This window comes from Apteryx mantelli, chromosome 31 (assembly GCF_036417845.1).
Source record: "Apteryx mantelli isolate bAptMan1 chromosome 31, bAptMan1.hap1, whole genome shotgun sequence".
NCBI classification, from domain to species: Eukaryota; Metazoa; Chordata; class Aves; order Apterygiformes; family Apterygidae; genus Apteryx; species Apteryx mantelli.
In genome coordinates, this window is record NC_090008.1 from 175,686 (window position 1) to 200,444 (window position 24,759).

The 24,759-nt window shown below is 37.7% G+C and overlaps 1 protein-coding gene across 8 annotated transcripts in view; it reads left to right on the forward strand.

Annotated features, from left to right (window-relative positions):
• ASH1L (ASH1 like histone lysine methyltransferase) overlaps positions 1-24,759 on the forward strand; it is a 65,328-nt gene that overhangs the window by 30,100 nt on the left and 10,469 nt on the right. For all 8 annotated transcript variants that reach the window (XM_067313251.1, XM_067313248.1, XM_067313253.1 and 5 more), the window contains 18 exons: positions 3,233-3,974; positions 5,086-5,265; positions 12,182-12,276; positions 14,996-15,069; positions 16,602-16,647; positions 16,879-16,987; positions 17,389-17,595; positions 18,601-18,747; positions 19,718-19,826; positions 20,005-20,166; positions 20,349-20,443; positions 20,703-20,860; positions 21,880-22,032; positions 22,484-22,538; positions 22,641-22,773; positions 23,268-23,516; positions 23,961-24,047; positions 24,560-24,650. In XM_067313251.1, the coding sequence (XP_067169352.1) occupies positions 3,233-3,974; positions 5,086-5,265; positions 12,182-12,276; positions 14,996-15,069; positions 16,602-16,647; positions 16,879-16,987; positions 17,389-17,595; positions 18,601-18,747; positions 19,718-19,826; positions 20,005-20,166; positions 20,349-20,443; positions 20,703-20,860; positions 21,880-22,032; positions 22,484-22,538; positions 22,641-22,773; positions 23,268-23,516; positions 23,961-24,047; positions 24,560-24,650 (2,892 nt within the window). The remainder of the gene's footprint in view (positions 1-3,232; positions 3,975-5,085; positions 5,266-12,181; positions 12,277-14,995; positions 15,070-16,601; positions 16,648-16,878; positions 16,988-17,388; positions 17,596-18,600; positions 18,748-19,717; positions 19,827-20,004; positions 20,167-20,348; positions 20,444-20,702; positions 20,861-21,879; positions 22,033-22,483; positions 22,539-22,640; positions 22,774-23,267; positions 23,517-23,960; positions 24,048-24,559; positions 24,651-24,759) is intronic.

Genomic DNA, 24,759 nt, shown 5'->3' on the forward strand with positions numbered 1-24,759 from the left:
AAGGTTGTGTTGTAGGATAGGGAAACTTGAGCTGGCATTTATACAAGAAGCAGCATAGCTATAGCAGCATAGGACTTGGGTTCCTCACCAGGTTGAATTAGTCTTCATGAAGCTCTGTGCTTTAGTACTAGCACTGTGATGCTAGTTAATAGATGAATTTCCCAGTGGGGAAGAACTTGGCTTCTGGACTTTTCTGAAAGCAGACAGTGAATGACCCTAAGCAGGTCAAAAATGACAGTAGGAGAGGGATGATAGGACTTGCAGCTCTGGGAGTATTCTCATCAATTCTTTCAAATCAGGATCAAGACTCAGTTGCACAAATGTATTGTGAAGTTGAACAAATGTGTGCCCATATTGAGGAGTTGGCTTTTTCAGCCATGAGATGACATACTACACAGGTTGCTGCTCCAGGAAGTCCATATTTATGCACTGATTTGCTAACTTTGGGAAACACAGCTTGAAAATAGGCTCAAAGAAGACAGATGACATAAAATCATAGATAGTTTGAACACTGATAAGCTGAACACAAGCTTAAAATTTATGGGAGATATTCATTATAGCATAGTAAGAGGAACAAGAAAGGGGGATGATTCAGAAATCCAGTGAGTAGAAGCCAATATACTAATGAAAAAAGGGAGGAAAATAAATAGGATTAGATGGAAATCTTTGAAGACTCCTCACTGAGGAGAATGTTGTGATGTGAGCTTACCTATTATTAGACACAAAAAAAATCTATAACATTGACAAATTTTGTAAAAATCTCAGCTGTAGGAAAAAACTTCTGTTAGAATTCAGACATTCTTAGATGCCAGTCAATCACAAATCTGTAGTAAACATCCTTAGGGTTGGTACTTACAAAACTACTTGTTACAATTTCCATATATAAAGCAGGTGCCAACGTTCCTATTTCCGCCTCCCTTTAAACATACATTTGCAACAGATGCTTTCTTCAGCATATAAGAAAGTCATGTGCAGTGAAGAAGTGCTCTTTCTCTGTCTTACCAACTTTCTTCTGCTTGCTCATTTTAAAGAGGCAACTGCAAACAGCTAACTTAATCCACTGGCATAATTCTGTGTATAGGAAGGTGTTGAAAGTTCAGGCATTTCTTGTATAGGAGAGCACAGGAATAAAACTGAATGGCAGGTTTATCAGCTTCAAAGACATTGAGCTGATGATACTGAAAAGACCAGTCTTTGTTAGATTTTCTGTAGATCTGGGATGCACGTGGGATTTTGGTGCATTTGTCATAGAAAGCTTCTTTGTTGCTGAGTGCTGCAAGCATGCGTGATCAGTGCTGCAGCTGTTTCTGGCATCAGAGTCTTTAGTTGTCTGATCCTTTTGGATCAGTTTCCAAACCAAAACACTAGTTGAAGGACAGGCCATTAGACTTTGTGTCCAAATGTGTTGTGTTGTATAGTTTGATTATTATTGGTTGGTGCAGCTGTTTACATAGGTCACTTTACTAAACAGATGGTGTTTCTATGAGGAACCCTCAACTCCATTCCAATGTGTATTTAAAGGTCACAAAAAGAGCTAAGGGTGGTTTGCCTTTATTATTTCATCTAAAGCTGAAAGTGTGACTCCTCCCATTACTTTGCAAGTTGTTAGGTATTCCACATGATCACAGTTAACGCTTACAGCAGTGACCCAACAAGTATGTTGCTCTGTTTCTTTTCTGAATCCTACAGGAAGAAAGTTGTCCATAGGAGGTTTTTTAGAAGATGATATGCTGATTCTTCCTCCTTTACATTGTGTGTGCTCTTTGAACAACATTCTCATTTGTACTTGCAAATCTGTTACTTTGGAAACTTAATGAGGAATACATTTTCGTTAGCATCCTTTTTCTTTTCTTTTCTTTTCTTTTTTCTCTCTTTTTTCTCCAGAGTACCAAATTGGTCTAGTGAGCACTTGGACTAGAGAATATTTATCTTAAACTGTCCGTGCTTTGTCTTTGTCAGCTAATGCACAGTCTCCCTCCTGTCAAAAGATAAAGCCCATTTTACAAAAATATTTTGTTGTCTTCCCTTTAAAAGTTACTTTTACACTAGCACACGCTCTTCAGTCTACAGCCTAGGACCCATTAGTTTAAGTAGGTCTAATCTAAATAATTGGCAGTAATTAGAGTAACATGTTGTAAATGCTAATGCGTAATTGTGATAAATTTATGAGAAGACTGAGAGTATCCATTTTATTCCAGAAAGAACAGAGTTTATCATCAAGAACCAACGGGGCAACTTTGTGAAATTCTTAATTTGGAACAGACCCATTTTTAATACAGCATAATCAGTATTGCAGTTGACCTGGAAACTTTTCCAAATACCATTCTGCAGCTGTAAAGCATATAACATTTGGACAGTTTAAAAAGTGAGAGTTAACTTTACTTCCTGTGTAAACTAGCCTTTCACTTTTGTGTGTTTTAGTTTAGCTTTATCCAAGCCTATAGTTTGTTGCGATCAGTTTTGTCATCATTATGTTTGTCTTTTCGATAAAGAAAGTGCAAGAGCAGTGAAAAAGAGCATATTTAATTTTTCTGTGCACAGAGGGTTTTTTAATTTTTAGTCTTGAATAGGAATTAAGCTAACTTTAGAAGAGGTCTCTTTGAACCTGATAGCAGCAGTGATGTTCTTTGAATTCTATGAGCAGAAACCTTCTTGGATAGGGAACCTTTGAAATAAAATGTTAGATGCCTTCTTTCAATATTTCTTTATTTTCTTTAGTCAGTTCCAGGTAATCTTTGTTCTGCAGGCATATCTAGAGATCAGAGTACCCAAGACTGATGAACCTCTAATGAAGGGAGCCCCAACATAATTGTAATGACAAGTTATGCCTTCTCTCATAATATTTTACAAAAAATAGAAAGATATAATTTGTTTCCTGAAGAGCTTATGATTTAAAATCTATACACATGCTACTGTGGATTGTGCATACAAATTTAATGTCCCTGTTGCTCTTTGCTAGCAGAAGTGGGGAACAGTGTGTGAATCAGGAGAAAAAAATTGTATGTAATATAAAATGTAAACTTCCCTCTTACTTGTATCCCTAGGTCTCTTTCCCATTAGAACTTGTGTTACAGAAATATTCATCTTGTCATTGAACATTTTAGGCATTTATAAGATATTAACATCTGGCAGTCTGTCCAGCTGTCATATTTTAATTCAAACCTTATTTGATTATAATGATAATGATATCTCAAATCTGTTTCAATATGTTTATGTTCTTCTGTGTTTCCAGTGATTGGAGTGCCTACACGGGGAACAAGGCTGGCAACTGCTGTTGATGATTCAATGGATAGCTTACTGCAGCGCATGGCACAACACGAAAGCCAGGCTACTTTGGACAAAACCATAGAAGCAGTCATTGCAAATGTATCTGTTCCACCATCAGCTAGTCCTGCTCGAAACCACAACAGGGAGAGAAGTCTGGGGAAACAGGACAGTATCTTAGCTCCAGCAATTCCAAGCAGCTCCTGCAGTGATACTATCTCCCTTCTTTCAGACAGATTACCAAACAGCTATTCCCCACATCATCTCAAGAGAAGTGTGGTTGAAGCCATGCAGCGACAAGCTAGGAAAATGTGCAATTATAACAAGATCTTGGCAACGAAAAAAAATCTTGACCATGTCAATAAAATTCTGAAAGCCAAAAAGCTGCAAAGGCAGTCACGGACAGGGAATAACTTTGTGAAGCGCAGGCCAGGTAGGCCCCGGAAATACCCAATGCAGGCTGTTGTTTCAATGCAAGCTTTCCAGGCAGCTCGACTGGTCAGTCAGGAGTTAGACAAAAGAGAAGAAAGCAGCAGTCCTTTACACCTTGGACCTGATACCATCACAGATGTAATTGAAGCTGTAGTGCAAAGTGTGAACTTGAATACAGATCACCGAAAAGGATGGAAGAGAAAGAGGTGGCTTGCAGAGGAACAGGCCAGAAAAAGACAAAAATCTCTACCAGAAGATGAACAGGAGAGCAATAAGAGGTAATACCCTTACAATTCTGTACCTTCAGTATAGTCATCATTGGTGTTTATAGCACTTCAACTCATGAAGGAATCTTATTCTTACAAGCTCTGCTAGTTGCATTTGTTTTCTCTAAGAAGTTCGGTTTAAAGGGAACCAACGTGTCAGTTTTAAGTATGTTTAGGGTTTTTCTAAACTACTGAACATCACACACGAAAATGAGATAGATTCACAGGTAATCTAAAAGTATTGTTTTTGTGCTTGTGTTTTATGATTGTCTTGGTGAAGAATACTTTTTAGTGAGCTGGTAACAGGCTGACTGATGAGATGGTATAGCAAGGATCATTCCAATATCATGTGCTGAATAAGGAACTATAATAGCTACATGCACCATGGGAATCTGAAGTGTGTGACTCATATGCATTATAAACAAATACTCCCAAGCAACACAGAATGTGTTGGGTGAGATCAGTTGATATGCAACAAATAAAGAGTAAGACCAAAGGAGCAAGGAAGAGTTGTGGCATGCACCTGTTTAATAGTGCAATCAATGACTACTAAAGGAACACATTAGAAATTTCTCTCTGCTCTAATCCTCTCATATTTATTCCCAAACTCATCAATACCAACAGACCAAACTTTTCCTGAAGTCTCCCTTCCTATATTTGCAGAGTAGTTCTGAAAAATACCATCCATTTGTGTTCCAGAAACAAATACTGAAATACAGGCATTTAGATTCAGGGAATGCTGCGGCAACCACATGTCAAAAGGATGTATTGTATGGCTGTCCTGAAGGCTAAAAAAAGGCTTACCACATACTGTTTTTGGAATACAAAAGAAGATAGCATAAGCCACTTCTACATCAGTTAACTGAGGCTCCAAGGAGTAAGAATTCATGGTGCTAATAACTTTTTTTTTGTATTAATTATAATAACATTACTCTAAAAAGATCCTTCATTTTTTATGATTATGCTTAATCACTACTTGATCATGACCATATTTTGAATTGCATTTTTTACATAGCTGAGACATCCAGTAATTCCAAAATCTGCACATATGGTCTTTTGCTACTCTCCATATTATAAAAGGGAATAATGAAATGTGTCAGTAAGATAATCTTTTTTCTTTCAGTTTTTCTGAGACAGCAGCTGAACCATCCAGTCCACATGATGCCCTTGGGAAACCGAATGAATCTGAAAACAGTGAACATCCTTTGCCTTCTCTTGCCCAGCGTGAGAAAAAAGCTCCTCGGCCCCCAAAGAAGAAGTACCAGAAGGCAGGGCTCTACTCTGATGTGTACAAAACAACAGAGTAAGTAATACCAGTGAAAAGCTGCTGTCTGATAGTCCAGTGGAAACTGTCTCCTTTCAACTAGAACCATAAAGAGCTGCCACTAATGAGCAGCTGAAATAAAGTCATCAACTTAATGCAAGCCTGTGAAAAATTACATGCATGATAATTATCAGAATCTGACCCAGTGAAGATTTAAAATGTAACCCCAGTCAGAAAGCAGCCTCCAGCAATCTGAAAGTGTTTCTGAGTATCGACCTTGAAGAAGGTAAGACAGCTTCATTTGACAGTCTTAACGATCATGGCAGCAAAAGTGCTGGCAGAGCTTAAGATGCTCAGGTACTGAGTACAATGTCAACATAAAAAAGGACCATGAATTTTCTATTTTTATTGACTGAATGATGATATGATCATCTTTTGTTTGACAAGCTTGTGGAGTGAAAGCATTTCAGATATGCTCCCTGCTCTTTTCACAGTTAAGTGAGGTTTATCTCCTTCTCTTTATATGAGATGTTTAAAAAGCCAGCATTCTTAACATTTTTTCATTAGGTGGCTCAAAACATAGTATGCATTAGAAAGTAGACATCTCCAATTTCTGATAACCAGCCTACTTCTGCTTCCATTTGTAGTTACGTAAGCTTTCTAGAGCAATTTGGACTGATTGTGTTGAAGTCATAAATTTGCACTGTTCTTCTAATGTGGTCTGACAGATTAGAAAGAGGAAGAAAACTGGACACCTTCTGGCTCATCCCCCTTTGTAGACTACTTTCAAAAGCTCCAGAGACCACTGGGAGATTGCTAGTTTATCAACTGCTCCTGATAACTTTTCTTTCCGTAGTAGAATGAAGGCATCAATGAAGGAATCAAGATTCTAAGAAAGAGACAATAAAGATCTAGGTCTGATCAAAGTGAGACCACACATGTTTCTAATAGTTTGAAAGGATATTCTTTTGCAGCTGTGCTAGAATTTTTAGCACTTAGATGTTCTATTACTGATTCACAGAGTCTTGCAGCATTCAAACATTGCATGGCAGAAATTAGACCTGTTGCTTTAGGTGGGAACTTGAGAGGATCTTTCTTTTCTTTATAATGAAATGGTAGTTATCCTGTCATTCCTAGTCAGCAAAGAGAGGGCCCTTATTTCATATACAGCAGGCAAACATCTCATTTAAAAAAAATGTATAAATACTGAAAGTCAAGGTTTATAGGCATCATCCCTGATGATGGAATAAAGTTCACCACCCTGGAGAAGGCCATCACAAAACTGATATCTGCTTCTAACCCTCCCTTTTCCTTTGCCATTTCATGTTGCAGTTCCACAGAAGCTTAAAGTGGTCTGATTTGATCTTACCCTTTGCCTGTTGCTCGGCATGCTCAGTCCTTCCCTTGCACTGATACTGATGTTTGTGGTGAGCCAGTTAAGGACGCTGAGGAAACTTTACCCTGCCAAAGAAACAAATAGCTTTTGTCTCTCTACACAAGCTGAGCTTCTCTGCATGGTTGTTTAAACACTGCTACGAAAACAAGGGATGGAAATGCATGGCTGGGCTCAGCAAGGACAGAACTGTGGCCATCTTGATTAAGATGTCTTGTCTTAGAGCAAGTTGCAGCTTAAAGGGCTCATCCCACCATTTCCTTTGTGCTGGCACTAGATCTTGTCTTCCTAAGTTGGTTCAGCAAGGTAAATTGGCAGAACAATAGTCACTTTTCTTTTATAATTAATTTTCTGCTGCTGTAACTCGCTGCTCCAGCTTTACTGCACAATCAGACATGTGCCAGTGTAAGAGGACAGCAGAAGTTCATGTTATTATTCTAATATTTATATAATTTCATGCTGTATTGGTATGAAAGCATGATCTTAGTTGAGAATGAAAAGGCAACTATGTAATCATATGGCACCCTCTAGTGACGGTACAGTTAAATATTTGTCAGTGTTTCCATTAAACCAGTGTCTGCCTTCTCTCTGTTAATTGGTGTTGCCCTGATCATTATTCCCTATTTCTGTTTGCTGTGTTCAACTGCAGACACTTCTTTACCTTAAAAACTCTTTTCCTACTCAACTGCATCTTTCTTAACTTCTTCCTAAACGTCATTAGAATAAATGAAGTAGTTGAAGTTTTACTGAGGGGTTTACTGTAATTATTTACAGCCTCTCCCTAGATCAGACATAGCCAACTGCTAAGCAGCAGCACAAAAAATGTTTGTCGTGTCACTGTCAGTTTTAGCCTACTGTTACAGGAGAAACCTGTGTATTAATTTCTTTGCAACCACTACCTATTGTGACAAACTTGAATTGTACAATTTGACTCAACAGGATTTCACTCCTCCAACTCACATTGGTCTAGAAATCTTACTAAAACACAGTGAAGAAAACTCAAACTTCATGTACAGACCATCATCAGAATATGATTCCTTGCAAATGAACCAAGAATAAAAGAAATGTTTTCTGAAGTCAGTCTCAATCCTCCCTCAATTTCCAAATGTGATTTTGTAGACAGTGTTAGCTGGTCTGATGTTACCATCTACATGAGATTTCCACAATCTCGACTCCCACTGGAAGAATTATACAGATCTTTTGCTGAAGAGAAGTTCAATGTGTGGTTGCATGAGACTGTAGATGAGAATCATTACCTGTTTACCCAGCAGTGGCTTTTCCAGAGGACTGCAAAGTCTCCTTCACCAAACAAATTTAGTAATAATTGGTAAATTATTAAAACTAATCTTTTTTATGGGAAGGGTTAAACACACCATGAAATGAGGACAAGATTATTTTTTAAATATTTTCTATTGCAATAATTCCTTTTTTTCCCACATTATATCACAGTTATGATTGTCATGGAAAAGCTTTAATTTAGACCCTAGATGAAAACTGGGACCTCTGGGGGTACTAAAAGACTTTTTAAGTTGATCATTTTCATCTCTCTGATCTTAATCAGTAATACGAAATGAGTCCTAATCCATCGAATTTGCACTGTGCTATAATCAACACTGAACTGTGTGTTTTCCCTGTTGTTGGGTATCCATCACTAATAGAAGCCTGTGGTTACACAGATACTGTAGTGCAGTGCAGGCCTCTGCTGCTGCTGCTGCTGCTGCTGCTGCTGGGAAGAGGGCTTTCCGCCCATTTGTTCCTGTCAGTGCTTCCATTTTGCTGACATTAGAGTTTGTGGAGCTGCAGGGTGACTCAGATGAAGTAACTGAACGTTTTAGGAACAAACCTATTGAAACAATCAGTCAGCTGAATTAAAGTGATGGTCTAGGATTGTAGTTCAGCAAATGCTTTAAGTTGGCTTAGGCTAGCACTGCACTAATAGAAGCAGTTCTACTTTCTCCTCAGCTTTGGGTGCTTATTCCTTCCTGTGCTGTCCCTTCCTTTGTCCCATCATGATTATCTGTGCAACTGAACCAGGCTGGGATAGCAATTAAAATGAAATCTGAAATCCAACCTTCCTGCAGCTCAAATGAAAATCCGGTTTTAATTTGTTCAGTTTCCTGGTGCAGTTAACCTTGCAGTCATACAAACAGTTATGCCAGCCGAAGGTGGGGAGCATCAAAGCCACTGGCTTAAGATATTTATCAAACTATGGTCTGAGAGAGAAAATTGGGCCCCAAAACCTCTCAGAAATTTAACTGTGCGTTCAACAGAGAGTTAATACCAGCAAGCGTGATAGGAGTGTAGGGAGAAGAAGCTAAGAAGTTAAAGAAGGGAAGTAGAAATGGAACACTACCAGAAAGAAATAAATAAGAAGAATGTGGAGAAATGGAGTTATGGGAAATAAAACTGTAGTTCTAGTCTTTGTTCCTTTTTTAATTAGACTGAGACTTGAGGCAGGGGAAGAAGAGAGTGCATTCTAAGCCTAACGATCAGCCTTTGCAGAGTGATACAAAATTTTTTAATATTCATCAGAAATCACTTTATGAATCGCTCTATTACTGGTAACTTGCAAAAAGAGTGCAGTTTAGTCTGTTGTTGGTAAGTGGACCAGTTTTGAAGTGGATATTTAAAATTTTTCCCCACAGAAACTGAACCAAACAACTTTCAGCAGTGGATTATAGCTGGGGTAGTCATTCCTTACCTATCCAGGCTTACATTTCTGTCTATCAAGCTATCAAAAACATGCTGCCACCGCTTTCTGTGGAAAATACACTAACGGAAATGTTACGAGGTATCATTTCTCTGTGATTATTAGTAAGTTCTTATCATATCCTAACACTTCTGAAAACAGAAGGGTCCTGGCTTTCTGGAGAGATCTTTTGCTTTTCAGTGGGAATACTCATTATACCTGCTTACTGAGGGAAGCATCTCATAAAGAATATGGTATGAAAATGAGTAGGTACTTGTCCTCAACAGTAGCACAGAGTAGGCTGATTCCAGCAGGCTTCTGTATCAATGCCAGTTTTCTATCTTTGATTACTTCAGTATACTCGCTGTTTTAATGTATAATTATGTTTTATTTTAACTTCTCAGCCCTTTCCTTTTGAAGTCCCTAAAACATTGATGGCCTTTGTTCAGTCTGTTGGTTTGTTACAACAATTCTTTACGCGCCTCTAACAATACTTCATTGCTGTGTGTGGAAGGAAGAAAGAATAGGTGCTTTCCCAGTGTTCTTTGTGACTAAATCTGCAACAGGTGATAAATCTTATTGAATCTTTGCAATGACGTCACCGTTCTGAACTTTTCTCATTGCTTCTTCATAATGTAGCGGACTTAGTGATTCCCTTGCAGGCTTCTTGTTTCTGCAATGCATAATGAAATACATGTTATATTTTGTGGTTTTGGCTAATTGCCTTTCGTATTTCCTCTTAGCCATACTAGTTTCCTCCTTGCAGTTTATTTACCATAATTTATATTTATGCTGGCTTCCTTCACACTGAGTATTTGTGTTAAAGGATGCACATTTGGCTTGAATTAAGTCATACCTTTCTATTGAACATTTTAATTTTTCCTCCATCTTTGCTTAAGGGTTGGCTTGCCTTTTGTAAATGGAGGTTCACACTTCACTTCTTCAAAATACCTTTCTATTTCTTCTTGTGAAGAAGTTGCTTTCCAGGTCTTGTAAATAGTTACTCCATGGCCTTTGTTTGCAAGCCTTACTGATTCAGTACAGTGCCACCTGAAAGGATAGAGGACATGAGTTCTTTTTTATCCTCTGTAGGATATAATTTTTGCCCGTTGTGCAAAGGAGCTGTCTTTTTGCCAAAGCAAATGAAATAAATTCCTGCCATCAGAAAACAGAGGGTCACAATGTTAAAAACAGTAAGTTTTACTGTTTGCAAGAATGTTACTGCTTTCTGATTAGGAGTGCTTGACAAAGCCTACTTCAGTTAGAAACTGCTATGACTGTTTAGAGAACCAGCTGTAGTGTTGTACTGGTGATACGTTCTGGAACATGAAATGCCAGACTGGAAATAGGTGACCTATGTTTTAGTCATGCCTCTGCTTCTGCCCTGCTCTGTGACCCAGGTCCCTTAACTTCTCTGTACTTTGTATTCCTCACCTGTAAAATGGAGATACACTTTCTATGTGCCTTAAAAAATGAAGATAATGGTTTGGGGGTGAATTTTATTCAGGTAGCCCCATTTTATTTTAATAGTAAGCTGTAGTCAGCCCCTGAAATGAACTTGCAGAGAATGTGGTAAGTTCTCTTTCATTTTAAATCTTTAAATCAAGATGCAGTGCCTTTCTAAAATATATTCTCTAATTCAATCAGAGATTGTTTGGCCGGAGAGAGAAGCTCTCAGAGTAGTATCTTCTGATCCTAAAATCTGACTCATTGCTATGTGTCCATCCATATACATTAAGCTAAATGTAAGTGTATATGAGTAACTAGAGTCTTGACATGTGAGCTCTTTTAAAAGGAGAGTTCTTTTATTGAGAGTGTATACAGCACTTAGCTCAATACAGCCAACATTTCAGCAGTATCCCTTAGGTTTTATTTTACTGTCTAAAATTAAATGACTTGTTATACTTGCAGAATAAATATCAGAAATCCAGAAAGGATTAGAAGAGTATGTGAACCACAGATTAATGCCATCCATCAGTTCTGTTTCTAACCATCAGAAATTCTCTTTAGTTGTTGATATCTCAAGATTTGTATTTAACTTCTATTTTCAATTGACTAGTTAAATAATATTACATCTTTTATTGAGTCAGCTTTCAGTTTTGTGTTCAGTTATTAAAATAAATCCCTTAAAAAGCTTCAGTATATTTTAATAGACTTTAATAACATTTTAATATTTGGTGTATTTAACATTTGGAAGTCACTTCTGAATGTTGCAGTGCCTAAGTACTAAATATAACCAGGTCAGTTTTTTCTTTCCATAAATTCTTTGTCAGGAGCCAAAAGGAGATGTTTATACAAGACAGGTTACCAGGCTAGGTGGTTTGACTTTCGTCTGACCCATACCACCATTCTTACATTGTATTCCTGTTATTCCTTCTATATAGGGGCCATCCTCTTGCTTTTTTAACTTTTGGTTTCTGTTATTTTCCTGCTTTATTGATGAACAGCCTTCTGAAGAAATAGGAAGCAAAAGTCTGCTCTCAACAAACTAGGAAAGCAGGCTCTACATATGTAAACCTTGTCAAATTCCTAAGCAAACAAAATCTATAATGATTTGTTGAGTTTGTTTTATTCTTGTAATCTTAGTTATAACTTAAATGTGACCTATTGGGAATTTAAAGCTGATGGTGTCCCATTAAGTCTTGCCTATATAGAAATTGTGAGAAAAATCAAATCACCAGCTTTGAAATGGATGTGATAAGTATATTTGGCAAGCACCCTGGAAATTAGGCTTTTTGGCCACTTCCATTATTATTCTCATGCCTGATACTCTACGCATCAGTTCCTCAATTAGCACAGAAGACATGTTTTTTCAAATGACGGAAGTGTTCCTTATTGTGATTTTCTTTGTCACTCTTGTCTCTAATCCACAGTCCGAAGAGCCGCCTCATACAATTAAAGAAAGAAAAGCTGGAGTACACTCCTGGAGAGCATGAGCATGGTTTGTTTCCAGCCCCTATTCATGTTGGTGAGTACTTTGCGTGTGTTTGAATTGTTGGAAAACGAGTATCCCACCTAGGTTACATTGAAATACTCTATTTGCAATTCTCTCTGTCTCTCTTCATCCCTTTTTTTTTTCCTTTCTTTTTTTTTTAGTGTCTTGTCAGGTCACTCATATCTTTAAGCATATGAGCTTTGTCAGAAGTCATATTTGTTCTTCTGCATTCTTCAGTGCAAAAGTTTGACTGAAGAAAGGCTTTTTTATTGCTATTTGAACTTTGTTCTCATTTTTTCTGTTTACCGTAAGAAAATTCTAGTGTAGTTTTAAACCTGCTTTAACTGCCAATACTTTTGTTTAAATGCAGTACAATAATCTCCTTTTCAACCTAATATTACAGTAGAGTAGAAGCCAGTGATGATGATTACCATTTGTTAAATTTCAAAAGCTAAACAAGCAATAATAAATTCCCCCATGTCCCTGTGTATTTAATGTTGTCTGTTTTTAAACATGGGTAAAAGTGAGGAAGAATGAATAACTTAAACATTCTTTAAGTCTTACTTCATTCTTGTTTTGAGGTCTCAAATAGGACATAGGTGAGGTGTAAGTCTCCTCTTAGCCCTCTACAGAAAGAAACCATAACCTAAGGGTAGCATGAGCATTTCAAACTCCTTGAGTTACAGGATGCTATTCACAAGTCCAGTCCCCTGGACTAGACAGCCTTAAGAGAACAGTCATGAAGTCCCAAACTAAAGGTGTGCAGCTCTTGTCATTTCCCCGTACAAACCAAGACTGATTTGTTGCTTTTAAGATAGTTGTTTCAGCTTGTAAAATGCTGTCGTTTCACACTTCAAGTACAGTCATGCAAAGCAAGCTTGGGAAATTTTATATTGTTCAGTAGGAATATTTGTCCCATCAAATACAAATGTTTAATTGCTTTGTCTTATTTAACGGAACCTTTGTGCTCTGTATGCAACTTTCACAGAGAAGAAACAGCAGCCGAAGCATATGACACATCTTCTGTGTTAATCAGTAACCGTAATTTTTAAGGAACACATTTCAGAATTAAAGGTGTTAATTTAAATTTTCCAAAATATGTCAACTTTCTCAGTTCTTTTTTGAATTAGGTCATGTAACTCTGTCGCATGATTGAACCATCTGTCGGGATGCTCAGGTTCAGTTTGCAATGCAGCAATCCTGTTCTCTTTTCTCTTCACAAGGCCGTGACCTCAAGTTTGTTTGTACTAGCAGATGCAAACAAGCTTCTTCAATAAAGATAAGGCTGCTTTAATTACTCTGTATTGGGTAGCTGGAGAGTAGTGTAACTACAGACCAGAGTTACAAGGTTTAGGACTCTGCCAGATAACTGTACTAGTGCCTGCTTGATGAGGGCTGGAGGACGTTCCATATACTCCAGGCACAGTGCCAGGGCACTTGAAAGAGCCTTTTGTTTCACCCAGTGAGGTCATAGAAGTGAAAGCAAATTCCCAGCAGATTTAGCTCTTTCCTGGAACCTGCTATAGATGAATAAAGCATTGAAAATAAGAAGTAATTTAGGAGTAAGTTGTAAGGAAAACATTACAATTTTTATTTTCCAGTTTCCTCAGTGGTGAAGGTATGCATGTGAATTTGCATGAAACCACAGACTATTGCTAGGGGAACATGAAAGCACTGGGAAAAGCTGGGAAAATCAGACCTGGGACTGAAACCTCATCGTTAATCACTCTTCTCACTGCAATTTTGTGAAGCAGTCGTCCAATAAAGTGACAGGAGAACTTTTTAGTCTTAGCTAGGAGTAACGTAGCGCTTGTATCAAACCCCAGCTCTTATATTAACCAAGTTTTTAATGGGTCTGTTTCCTTCTCTTAGGAAGAGATTAGGGGTGGCAGTAAGTTTTAAAATAAAGATAAAATCTACTGTGAAAGTAACTCCTGTCTAAAACAAGTTTCAATTATTGCTGAGAATACCGATCATCTTGAAAGCTTTCTGAAGCAGTTAGGAATGCCTTTGTCAAGTCTGAATTGATTCTTAAGTCACTTTTGGTAAAGGTTATAGGAACAGCCTATTTTCAACACTGATTTGGGGGGGTTTTTTGAGTAGTACAATACTGTGATCGATCACCTCATGAATTGTGAACGTAGGATTTTTGTATACCTATTTATTCTCTGTGCTAGATCATTGAATTCATGTGGGCACAGAGAAATTAAGGAGAAAGTATCAACTTTCTTTGGGATTTCTACATAGAATTTACTAGTGTTTACTGTATGACAGAACTGTTCAGTTTTGTCAATTATTTGCTGTTTTGTCCTTTTAGTAACTCGTATTCAGTGACCCCTCCTGGGAGAACACCTGCAGGGTTTCTGGCACTGCTCTTAAGAGTTTAACTGTAACTGTTAGAGTTTATTGGCATCCTTAAAGTTCAGTCATCGAAGTAGAATGTAGCTCCTCTCTGTCACCTACCTCAGCGAGTCTGTCCCATATCTAAGACAGCGGTGTACTCAGTATCCATAAACGTTTAAACCTCACTATGATGATGGAGTAGAATGCAGACCACAGCATCACGCAGGGTTCTTTTCTGTGTTGCTGCTAATAAACAAAATGTTCTCTGAGGGTTCTGCTATTCTGCCTTTTGACTTTCAGAAACTGGAGGCCCTAGCAGAATTTTGGCAGTGTGCCTAGCAGCAGTCCTTTTTCCTCTTGGGGATATGTGAATATGAGTGTGTACAACTTATAAACTTTTTTGTTTCAGGAAAGTATCTGAGACAAAAGAGGATTGACTTCCAGCTGCCTTATGACATCCTCTGGCAATGGAAACACAATCAGGTACAAGATAAAAAGTTATTAGGTGCCAAGGTTATGTTCAGAAGTCATGGAAAGAAAATAACAGGATTCTTATATGAAAGCTATGTTTATATATTCTGTGTATCGATGAATATTTCTGTTGATGCTACTGTATGAGAAAAAAGGATTTGCATATGTATTTAATGTGAATAATTTCCTTTTTTCCATCTCTTGCAAAATAGCAATCCTGTGGCTTTCTGCAGAAAAAAGTCGTTAATTCTGCTGCAGACTTTTATTTTGGTAGTGTGCCTACTTTCTGCAATGATCTTGTTTTAGACACGCCTCAGGAGAATTCAGATGTACTGCCAACAGCACTGAGAAATTTCAGGCCTTATTTTTCTTGGATCAGTCCCAGCAGAGTGGAATTTATTTTTCACTTGCAAGCTGAAATTTTCATACTGAGGAAGTAGAGAGAGTGTTTAACAGTTGCATTCTTTTTAAAGAGCTTTAAATATGTGCAAACCTAAAAATAGGATTTTTTTTTTTTTTCCTGAGAAGCTTCCACCAAGTGATTTAACACAAGATTTAATGCTGGAGTGTAAATCTGTCCCCAGCTCTACAGCAAGAAAGTGCTCTAAGACATGTAACCTAAGCACGTAAATGAGCAAGACAAATTCCCAGGTGGTTGTGGCTCCAGCTACTCTTTGTAGTACTACCAAAATCTAATCTTAAAGTAATGATAGCTGTTGACATTTCAGCTGAGGAGAGTTGTTTGCAATGTATTAAAGATTACTTAGATCTGCCTATCTTATCTGTTCAACATTACATAAATAATAAATACATATGATCTATTTCCTTCACATTTTCCTTATCTGCCTAGAATATTGAGAACCCTTACAGAATAGTTTGGTTGTACAATGCCTGTCTGCCATACCTCATACTGAGGGAGCGCTATTAAGGCACTAAATGTGCATACATGTAATACTTTGAAATTATTCTTTAAAGCTTGTTTGAAAGGAAGAACTATATATAAAGTTACAAAATGTGATCTAAATTTCCCTTTTCCCTCCTGTCATCTCCCTCTGCAGAGCAAATTATTCTAACTAGAAAATGAATCTGCATTTCTTTTGGCTCCTACCTGTAGACACAGTTTTGATAACCCCATTATTCTTTAAGTGTCATGTTGTAAATCCACCAAAGATGCATTCTCCGAAGTACCTTTAAATAATTGTTCTTTTTTTCAGTGTTGAAAACAACAACATTGCTCAGAATAGTCTCAGAATAGTCCTCATGATGCTGTTTTCCATCTAGTTCTGCTCAGATTGTAATGGGGGAAATAAACAATACATTAGAAAAACTTCTCAGTTGACTAATTTAACTCAAGATATGCTTATTTAGGCACACTTTCTGACCTATTCTGTATCGTAGACTGAGCCTAAAGAAGAGACTGCAGATATATTTTCTAGTAATTATTACAAAACTTTTACATATGAACAGAACATGATTTCCATGATTCTTTTGACTAACAGTTGCAGTTATGCAATGTATTAAAAATTTATTTCTTTTCCTTTTAGTTGTATAAAAAGCCAGATGTCCCACTTTATAAAAAAATCCGTTCTAGTAAGTAAATTCTTGTTCTCATTATTACTAAAATGTGTCAATATGTGCTTTACGCTAAACAGTGTAACTGTGGAAGTTTCACATGACATCCCTCCTTTCTGTCATGCTTTTTGTCCTACCGAAGATAATTCCACCTTCTTCTCTGCTTTGTGTAATCAGAGTGAAAATATTGTAAATAAATAGTTCTATTTTTCATCTGGAAAGAATTCCCCCCCCTTTTTTTTTTTCCAGATGTCTATGTGGATGTCAAGCCTCTTTCTGGCTATGAGGCCACTACCTGCAATTGTAAAAAACCAGATGATGGCAATGGAAAGGGCTGTGTGGAGGACTGTCTTAACAGGTTAGAAATATGTTGACTGACTGTAATAAAAGAACTTCGATAAATGTATTATTTCACATAAACTAATGCTATATTAAGAAAAGAGTCATGCGGGATGCAAACCCAGTAAAATAAAGTATTCCTAAAGTATTCTTACAGAAGCATACAGGGTAACTTTCTGCTGCATAAACACGTCTGCTCTCCCTGCCTCTTTCTTCAAAGAAAATCCAATTAAAAGCCCCACTTTGCTCTTGAATAGCAGTGAGAGCCAGGCTGTGAATCTTTGTGTGAATTACACCTTGAAAACAAGAAGCATTTTAGTTCTTCAATGACTTTTATTTAACAGAGGGATTTTTTGCTTGTATGACAGCTCTAAAAGTATGCTGTTCATCTTCCTTTAACTTCTTTGTTTTTTATTGTAGGATGATCTTTGCGGAGTGTTCACCAAACACCTGCCCTTGTGGTGAACAGTGTTGTAACCAACGGATACAGAGGCATGAATGGGTGCAGTGCCTAGAGAGGTTCCGGGCTGAGGAGAAAGGATGGGGTATTCGTACCAAAGAACCCCTGAAAGCAGGACAGTTTATCATTGAATATCTGGGAGAAGTTGTTAGTGAGCAAGAATTCAGGTAGAAATATTTATCTGCTGCTTTAACATGGAAGGCTCAATAAATGACATGCATCATCATTGATGGGAAATCCTTAAAGAGAGATGAAGGAGAGAAGAAGGGAAAAAAAGAATGTTTTTCTGTTCACTGCCACCAGAAGGAATGCTTAGAATTTAGTGGTTTTGATCAACCAACTTTTTCTCAGTCAAATAGAGAGAAGTGATTAGTGTATGGAAAGCAACATCTGCCACATCTGTTCTGTAAATGCCAAATGCCGCAAGTGAATCTGAGTTTGATATAGTTATGAGCACTATGCAGGATTTTAACTGTGCAAGATAAATCAGAAGGCAGAATGGGGCAGGAAAGGAAATGAGCTTTTACAGATAGATAGGAAGACAAAGAAAAGTGGGTGCATTAATAAAAATGGAAGAAAGAAATCACAGTCATGTTAACTACATGGCATTGTAGAATAATTGAGGTTGGAGAGACATGCTTGCTTAGAGCTCCGTCAGAAGACACATACAATCTCTTCAGAGATAGGTGCTAACGCAACTGACTCTCTTTTTGTCACTGTTGCTCTATTGCTAAAAGGAGGTAGCTGTAATCCGAGGATGAAACTCCAGAAATTGTGTCCAACCCCAGAGAATGAAAGGGAAGAACTGACTGTTGTACACGTGTACATATACACACAAAAGAATGTGTACTTGCATTTTCTCTTCCATACACAGGTTATCAACATGAAAAGTATACTAATAATCTGCAGAACCCAAAAGGGAGCTTTCCAGAAGAACGTATTTCTAAATTCTAATCCAAGCTCTGTCAGTGGCCTTGACTTATAAAAATAGGTATTATAGTGGTTTTCCTCCATCTCTAGGTGTAAGGTTCTATAAAATACAAAGCATCATAATTGATTTGTTCTTCAAAACCCTCTCTCAGAGTTCTTGAATGCGCTATTACTTTGTTACTCCTTGTTTCCTTTGCAGCAACAAGCAGAATCACAAATAACTTTCCTGTGTTGCTTCCTAGGAACCGGATGATTGAACAGTACCATAATCACAGTGATCATTACTGCCTGAATTTAGACAGTGGAATGGTGATAGATAGCTATCGTATGGGCAATGAAGCTCGTTTTATCAACCACAGCTGTAATCCTAACTGTGAGATGCAGAAATGGTAAGAAAAATATATTCTGTTTGCTGGGACAATGGTATACCAGTGGCTAAAATATAGATAACCAGATCACCTAAAAGAAACTGATCTAAAAATAGGGAGAAGCAAGTTGAACAGAGTAAAAAGTATTAACCAGCATGGTTGCATTGCATAAGATAAGTATTGTAATGTTTTAGAGTAGTGGGCATTTTGGAGGCAGGATCTAAGTTTTCTGGCAAGGCAAATCCAACATTTTTGTTTGTCATACCGTTAACCTGCTGCAAGTTTTGAAGCCTAGATAATGCCATAACATAATCTATGTGTATATTCTTTCCTTCTGGCAATTCAAATATATTTTTAAAGTAGGCAAACAGTGGAATATTCTCATTTCAGCACACCCTGTGTCACATCAGTACTGTGTTATTGGAAGAAATCCGGTGCCAGACTAGTAGGAAGTGCTTCTGAGAAATTTGTAGTGAATGGCTTACGGTGAAATAGCAGATGGGCATAATAGAAATCAGCTGTTTTGGTAGTACAACAGGGGAGCTTGCAATTCTTGGATAATTCTAGTGGTTTTAAACAATACTAATCAAGTTTTAAATATTAAAATCCGACACAAAAAATAAGTAAAAGAATTAGAGAGCTAGTACATTTTAATGTATGTTGTGAAATGAGCTATGATGTTCAGTTCTTGGCAATTGAAAAGTAGTTCATTCTTGATAACTAATGTAGTTTGTAGCATCTATATTTGAAGCACAACTTCCTGCTCTTTGTAAGCACAGTACTCTGTGCACACTCGTGTGCACAGTACTTGTTTTATTGTCTTTCAAAGTTTGCTGTAAGAGAGATAAATAAGAGAATGGTAGAAATGAAGAAAAAGCTTAATTCAGGGCACAGCAGAAGTGTTGCTTCCTGTCTCTAACACTTCTACTATAAGGGCAAAGACAATTTTCTTGTTAAATGTTGGGAATATTTTATTATATTTTCTCTGCAGGTCTGTTAATGGTGTCTACCGGATTGGATTGTATGCACTGAAGGACATGCCCGCTGGTACTGAATTGACTTATGACTACAATTTTCACTCATTTAATGTTGAAAAACAGGTAAGGATCACAATACAAGATGCTGATGAAACTCACCAAGGACAAGCAGTTCTGTAGGGCTGAAGGGTGATTAACAAAACCTGCTGTGTTACATTTGACTGAAGAGGTGCTTAATTATATTGACAGATAATTTAAGTGTTTTGATTTTTACTTAAAATAATCTCTCTTTTTTCCCAAGCAACTCTGCAAATGTGGTTTTGACAAATGCAGAGGAATAATTGGAGGTAAGAGTCAGCGAATGAATGGACTTTCAAGCAAAAGCAACCAGCCTGTGACCACCCACAGAAGGCCTGGACGGTCAAAAGAGAAAAGGAAGTCAAAGCACAAACTAAAGAAGAGAGTAAGTACTGAAGCCAGCTTTTTTAATGGATAAAGGTTAATAGGAAATCGGTTTGTGCCAACAGACCAAAAAGCATGTATTTGTATATTTTAAACTTTGAGGAAAGTTCTATTTCAGAAATTCTGGCTTTGCTACATTCTTGGCACGGTTTTCCCTGTCTATCAGAATTATTTGTTTTTCAGAGGGGTCACATGCCAGAGGAACCCAATGAAAGTGTGAACACGCCAACAAGGCTAACACCACAGCTTCAGATGAAGCCCATGTCTAACAGAGAAAGGCAAGGAATGATTTCAGTGGGCTTTTCCTCAGAAATGCAGAGTTGGGCAAAAACTGAAAATAAATTATTTTTTTCTATAAGACAGGGCATCATGGAATGGCTGATTAAATTCTCAGTTCTTCCACAGCCCAGTTAGGGTGGGATTCCTCTCTGCTGACATTTTATATATATACCTATGAATAGCTACCTTTTTCTCCACATTGAGGTATTAATCTTAGAGAAAGAAGATGATTCTTGAATGGTTTTTTTATTTCTGTAGGAATTTTGTGCTAAAACACCATGTATTTCTGGTACGAAACTGGGAGAAGATTCGACAAAAACAAGAGGAAGTGAAGCATGTCAGTGACAATATCCATACAGCATCATTATACAACCGCTGGAATGGAATCTGTCGGGATGATGGCAACATCAAATCTGGTGAGGCCAACAGAGGTTCCTCAGGTTGCTACTTTTTTCCTTTGAGAACCTAGATGACATGTCCATAAAGAATTTAAATAAGTTCTCTATGTAAATCAAATGTAAAGTTACTACAAGGCCAGTATACCTTTTGTAATACGTATAGGGAATGCTATACATAAGAATGCATATAAATATGTATGTGTGTGTATGTCCATGTCTTTACATAGCAGGATAAGGTAGAAACTCTCTCACTGTACTCTATTTTTTGCATTATGGGATTCTGCAAATTCCTCTGAAACACCTGATGCTCTTTTCTTGAGAACTAGAAGTTTGTAAAATAGAGACCATTTGTCTAATTGCTAGATTCGTTTGTGTTCCTGTGGCAGGCTCTGATGTCTCTCAACTCCTGGTGGAAGTTGCCATTTCTCACTTTTTACCAAGAGTGTTTGATCAGGAGAGGAGGATGGTATTTAACATCTTGCAGGATTGGACCCTTAAGGAGAAGAGCTGTTTTCTGCTTTCTCTATCTCTAGACCAGCAGCAGTTGCACTGACTTTGAAAAATGTCATTTATCCTCATAATTCAAAGGATTTCAGGCCTTTAGAGAGCAAAGTTTTTTGGCATGCAGTCAGTTATGGGAATGGGACAAAATATCACTATCAAAAGAAGGTATTAATCCTGCTCCAAAATAGCACTCTGTTCAGAGGACTGTAATCTTCACAGCTGTGCAGCACTTGATCCCCACTCTCAGGTGTATGAGAAGTTGGGAAGTGAATACTTTGGGTGAATTCAGTGATATGCTGTGTTTGCTCCAGCAGCATAAAATAATTTGATACCCAACTTAACCATTTAGATGAGCTCTCAACAGCCAGAGCATACTTGTGAATATAATCTTTTACTTTTATTGTAGCTTAGAAAAAAATGTTAATTTTAATTGGATATAGCTGGTGGTGGAGTTGCTGGATTGGTGTAGGTGCTTTAATTTGATCTTGAACTAAATTTTTGTTTAGAGATAATTCTTTGTTGCCCTGTTTCAGACGTCTTCATGACCCAGTTCTCAGCTCTTCAGACCTCCCGCTCTGTGAGAACACGACGCTTGGCTGCAGCTGAAGAGAATATTGAAGTGGCTCGTGCTGCCCGCCTAGCACAAATCTTCAAGGAAATATGTGATAGCATTATATCATATAAAGGTGAATGTGACAGTCTCCTAAAAAATGTACATGGAGCCTTTTTCAGCCTCTGGAACGATGGACCCTCTGAATGGAAAATATTTTTAAAATGAGTTTATTTCAGGACTTTAGCCCTTTCCTTTTTTTCCTTTCTCCTGCTACTAGTAATCTTTGCTTTATCTGCAACCCCTTCCTCTACCGCTAGGATCTGCAGATGTTTCTGTCCTACTAAGTTGATTTTTCACGGGTTCAGCAAAATGGTACAATTCTCAGAATTGCAAGTGAGCTATCCTGCATTTTGGTTTATGTAGTCAGAGTAGAACAACCAGCTTCTTAAAATGCAAAAGCATTTCAATTCTCTATGCCTCAGATAGTAAACAAGCCATTTTGATATAGGTTGAAAGTTTTTAGTTACTTCTCTTTTTAAGTTTTGCTGAAGTGAATGCTGCTAAACTGTGTGCTCCCATTACAGATTCCTCCAGGCAGGCTCTTGCAGCTCCCCTCCTGAACCTACCCCCAAAGAAAAAGTAAGTACTCGCTTCTCGGAGCAACCCATAGTTTTCTATAATGGATTTGCATAGCTTTGAAGTGTTGGTGAAAATGACTTTCTGCATACATTCTCACTTTAGAAATGCAGACTATTATGAAAAGATCTCTGATCCATTGGACCTTGCCACAATTGAGAAACAGATCTTGACTGGCTATTATAAAACTGTGGAAGCTTTTGATGGGGACATGCTGAAGGTCTTCCGGAATGCAGAGGTGAGGCTCTCCCTGGCCATAAAGCTGTTGCATAAACAGTGGGGATATATCCTAATGTAATACTTTTGCTGACAAAGTTTCTTATGGCGATGAAAGAGGGAAAATATTTTTGAGGGAGAGAACCTCTGATAATCCTTTTCTGAGAAACAGACTTTTATAACAATCTGTGTGCTTCAGGTTGCTCTTTGTGTTTTTTGGTTGCCTTAGATCAAACCAACAGAAGGTGAATAACATGCATGAATTGCTTACCTAAAGATATTTCAGTGCTTTTTGAGAGAAATACATTGTTCTTCAGTGTCGTATGGGTCTGTGTAAGATACATGGACCTGCTATTCAACATAAGGAGGTAGACGGACAGGCATGTACTATGTTGGTGGATACAGCTTTAGCAAAGAGACCTTTAAGGGTGTATACAGACGGGAAGAATGCACCAAAAGCATGGAACATGCAAAAAAATGAAGGTTTTTTTGTTTCTTTGTTTTGTTTTTATTCAGAAGTATTATGGCAGAAAGTCTCCAACTGGGCGTGATGTATGCCGGCTACGAAAAGCATATTATAATGCTCGCCATGAGGCATCTGCCCAAATTGATGAAATTGTGGGAGAAACAGCGAGTGAAGCTGACAGCAGTGAGACATCTGTCTGTGAAAAAGAAAATGGGCATGAGAAGGATGAGGATGTGATCCGTTGCATTTGTGGCCTTTACAAAGATGAAGGACTCATGATCCAGTGTGAAAAGTGCATGGTAAGGCGGGGGAACACAGAATGGAGCCTAGTGCTCTTTTTACCTTCTGCATAAGCAGTAGAACTTATACCAGCAGCTTCTGCATAGCTGATAGCATAAATTACTTCTTCAGATCTTCCTTTCTTCTCCAAGAGAATTGAGAGATTCTGTTTTCATAGAGGAAACACAAATAGTATATTTCTATATAGAGAAGCTAGTACTTTTCTGAAACTGCCAGCGACTCCTGTCTATAGACAAGCTGAATTTCAACAATTATGGGTTTATAGACAAGCAGTTGCATAGAAATCTTGTCTTTCTTCTGACATAGCTTGAAATAGTTCAAAGAAAGCCTCACATTTTCTTTGGGAAGCTTGTTTTCATGCTCTCCTTAGTATTTTTGAGAATACAATTTGTAAATAAAATATGTCTCAGGTCTTTCTAATTGGGATGTATCTGTTCTTCTAGGTCTGGCAGCACTGTGACTGTATGGGTGTGAATTCCGATGTTGAACACTACTTGTGTGAGCAGTGTGAGCCTCGATCTGTGAACAGGGTATAAAAAAGCTCTTCATTATTACAGTGACAAATTGAAGCAGCTCTTGCATTTATATTTATTGTATCTATCTGCTAGCTAGTATAACTAGTATACTGAGTTAATGAATGAATTTCTGTTGTTCTCAGCTTTGTTGTTGCTTGCAAAATAGTGTGGACTCAGTTCACAGACTTAGCTTCTCCCTTGGAGTAAGAAAGGCAGAAAGTAAATTTCTGAAGCAGTTCATACTAGATTTGTCAGCAACAACTTTAATCAAGCCAGCACCAGGTTAGGAACAAGAGTATGCTGATAAAAGTTTCTTCTTTTTGCCAAAGCTGAAGAGATTGGCCAGGCCACTGTGATATTCTCACTTTGTAGTGTGGCCCCCTTGTATTGTATTCAATTACATTAAGTGTCAGTTCTTATTCTGTATCCATTTCTTCTGCTTATTTCAAAAAGAATATCAGCCCCGGTTCTACACTGATTATGGTGGCAATCTCATCATTTCCCTTCTTGTTTATTTTTTTCTCCAGGAGGTTCCTATGATTCCTCGTCCCCATTATGCCCAGCCTGGCTGTGTTTATTATATATGTTTATTACGGGATGATCTGCTGCTGCGCCAAGGTATGTGCTTACTCTGGTGACTGCCATGATTTCCATCCAAAAAGAATATACAGAGACTTCTGGTGTCACCTTGTTTCAAGTGCTTTTATCTTTTTACAAGTAGAAAATT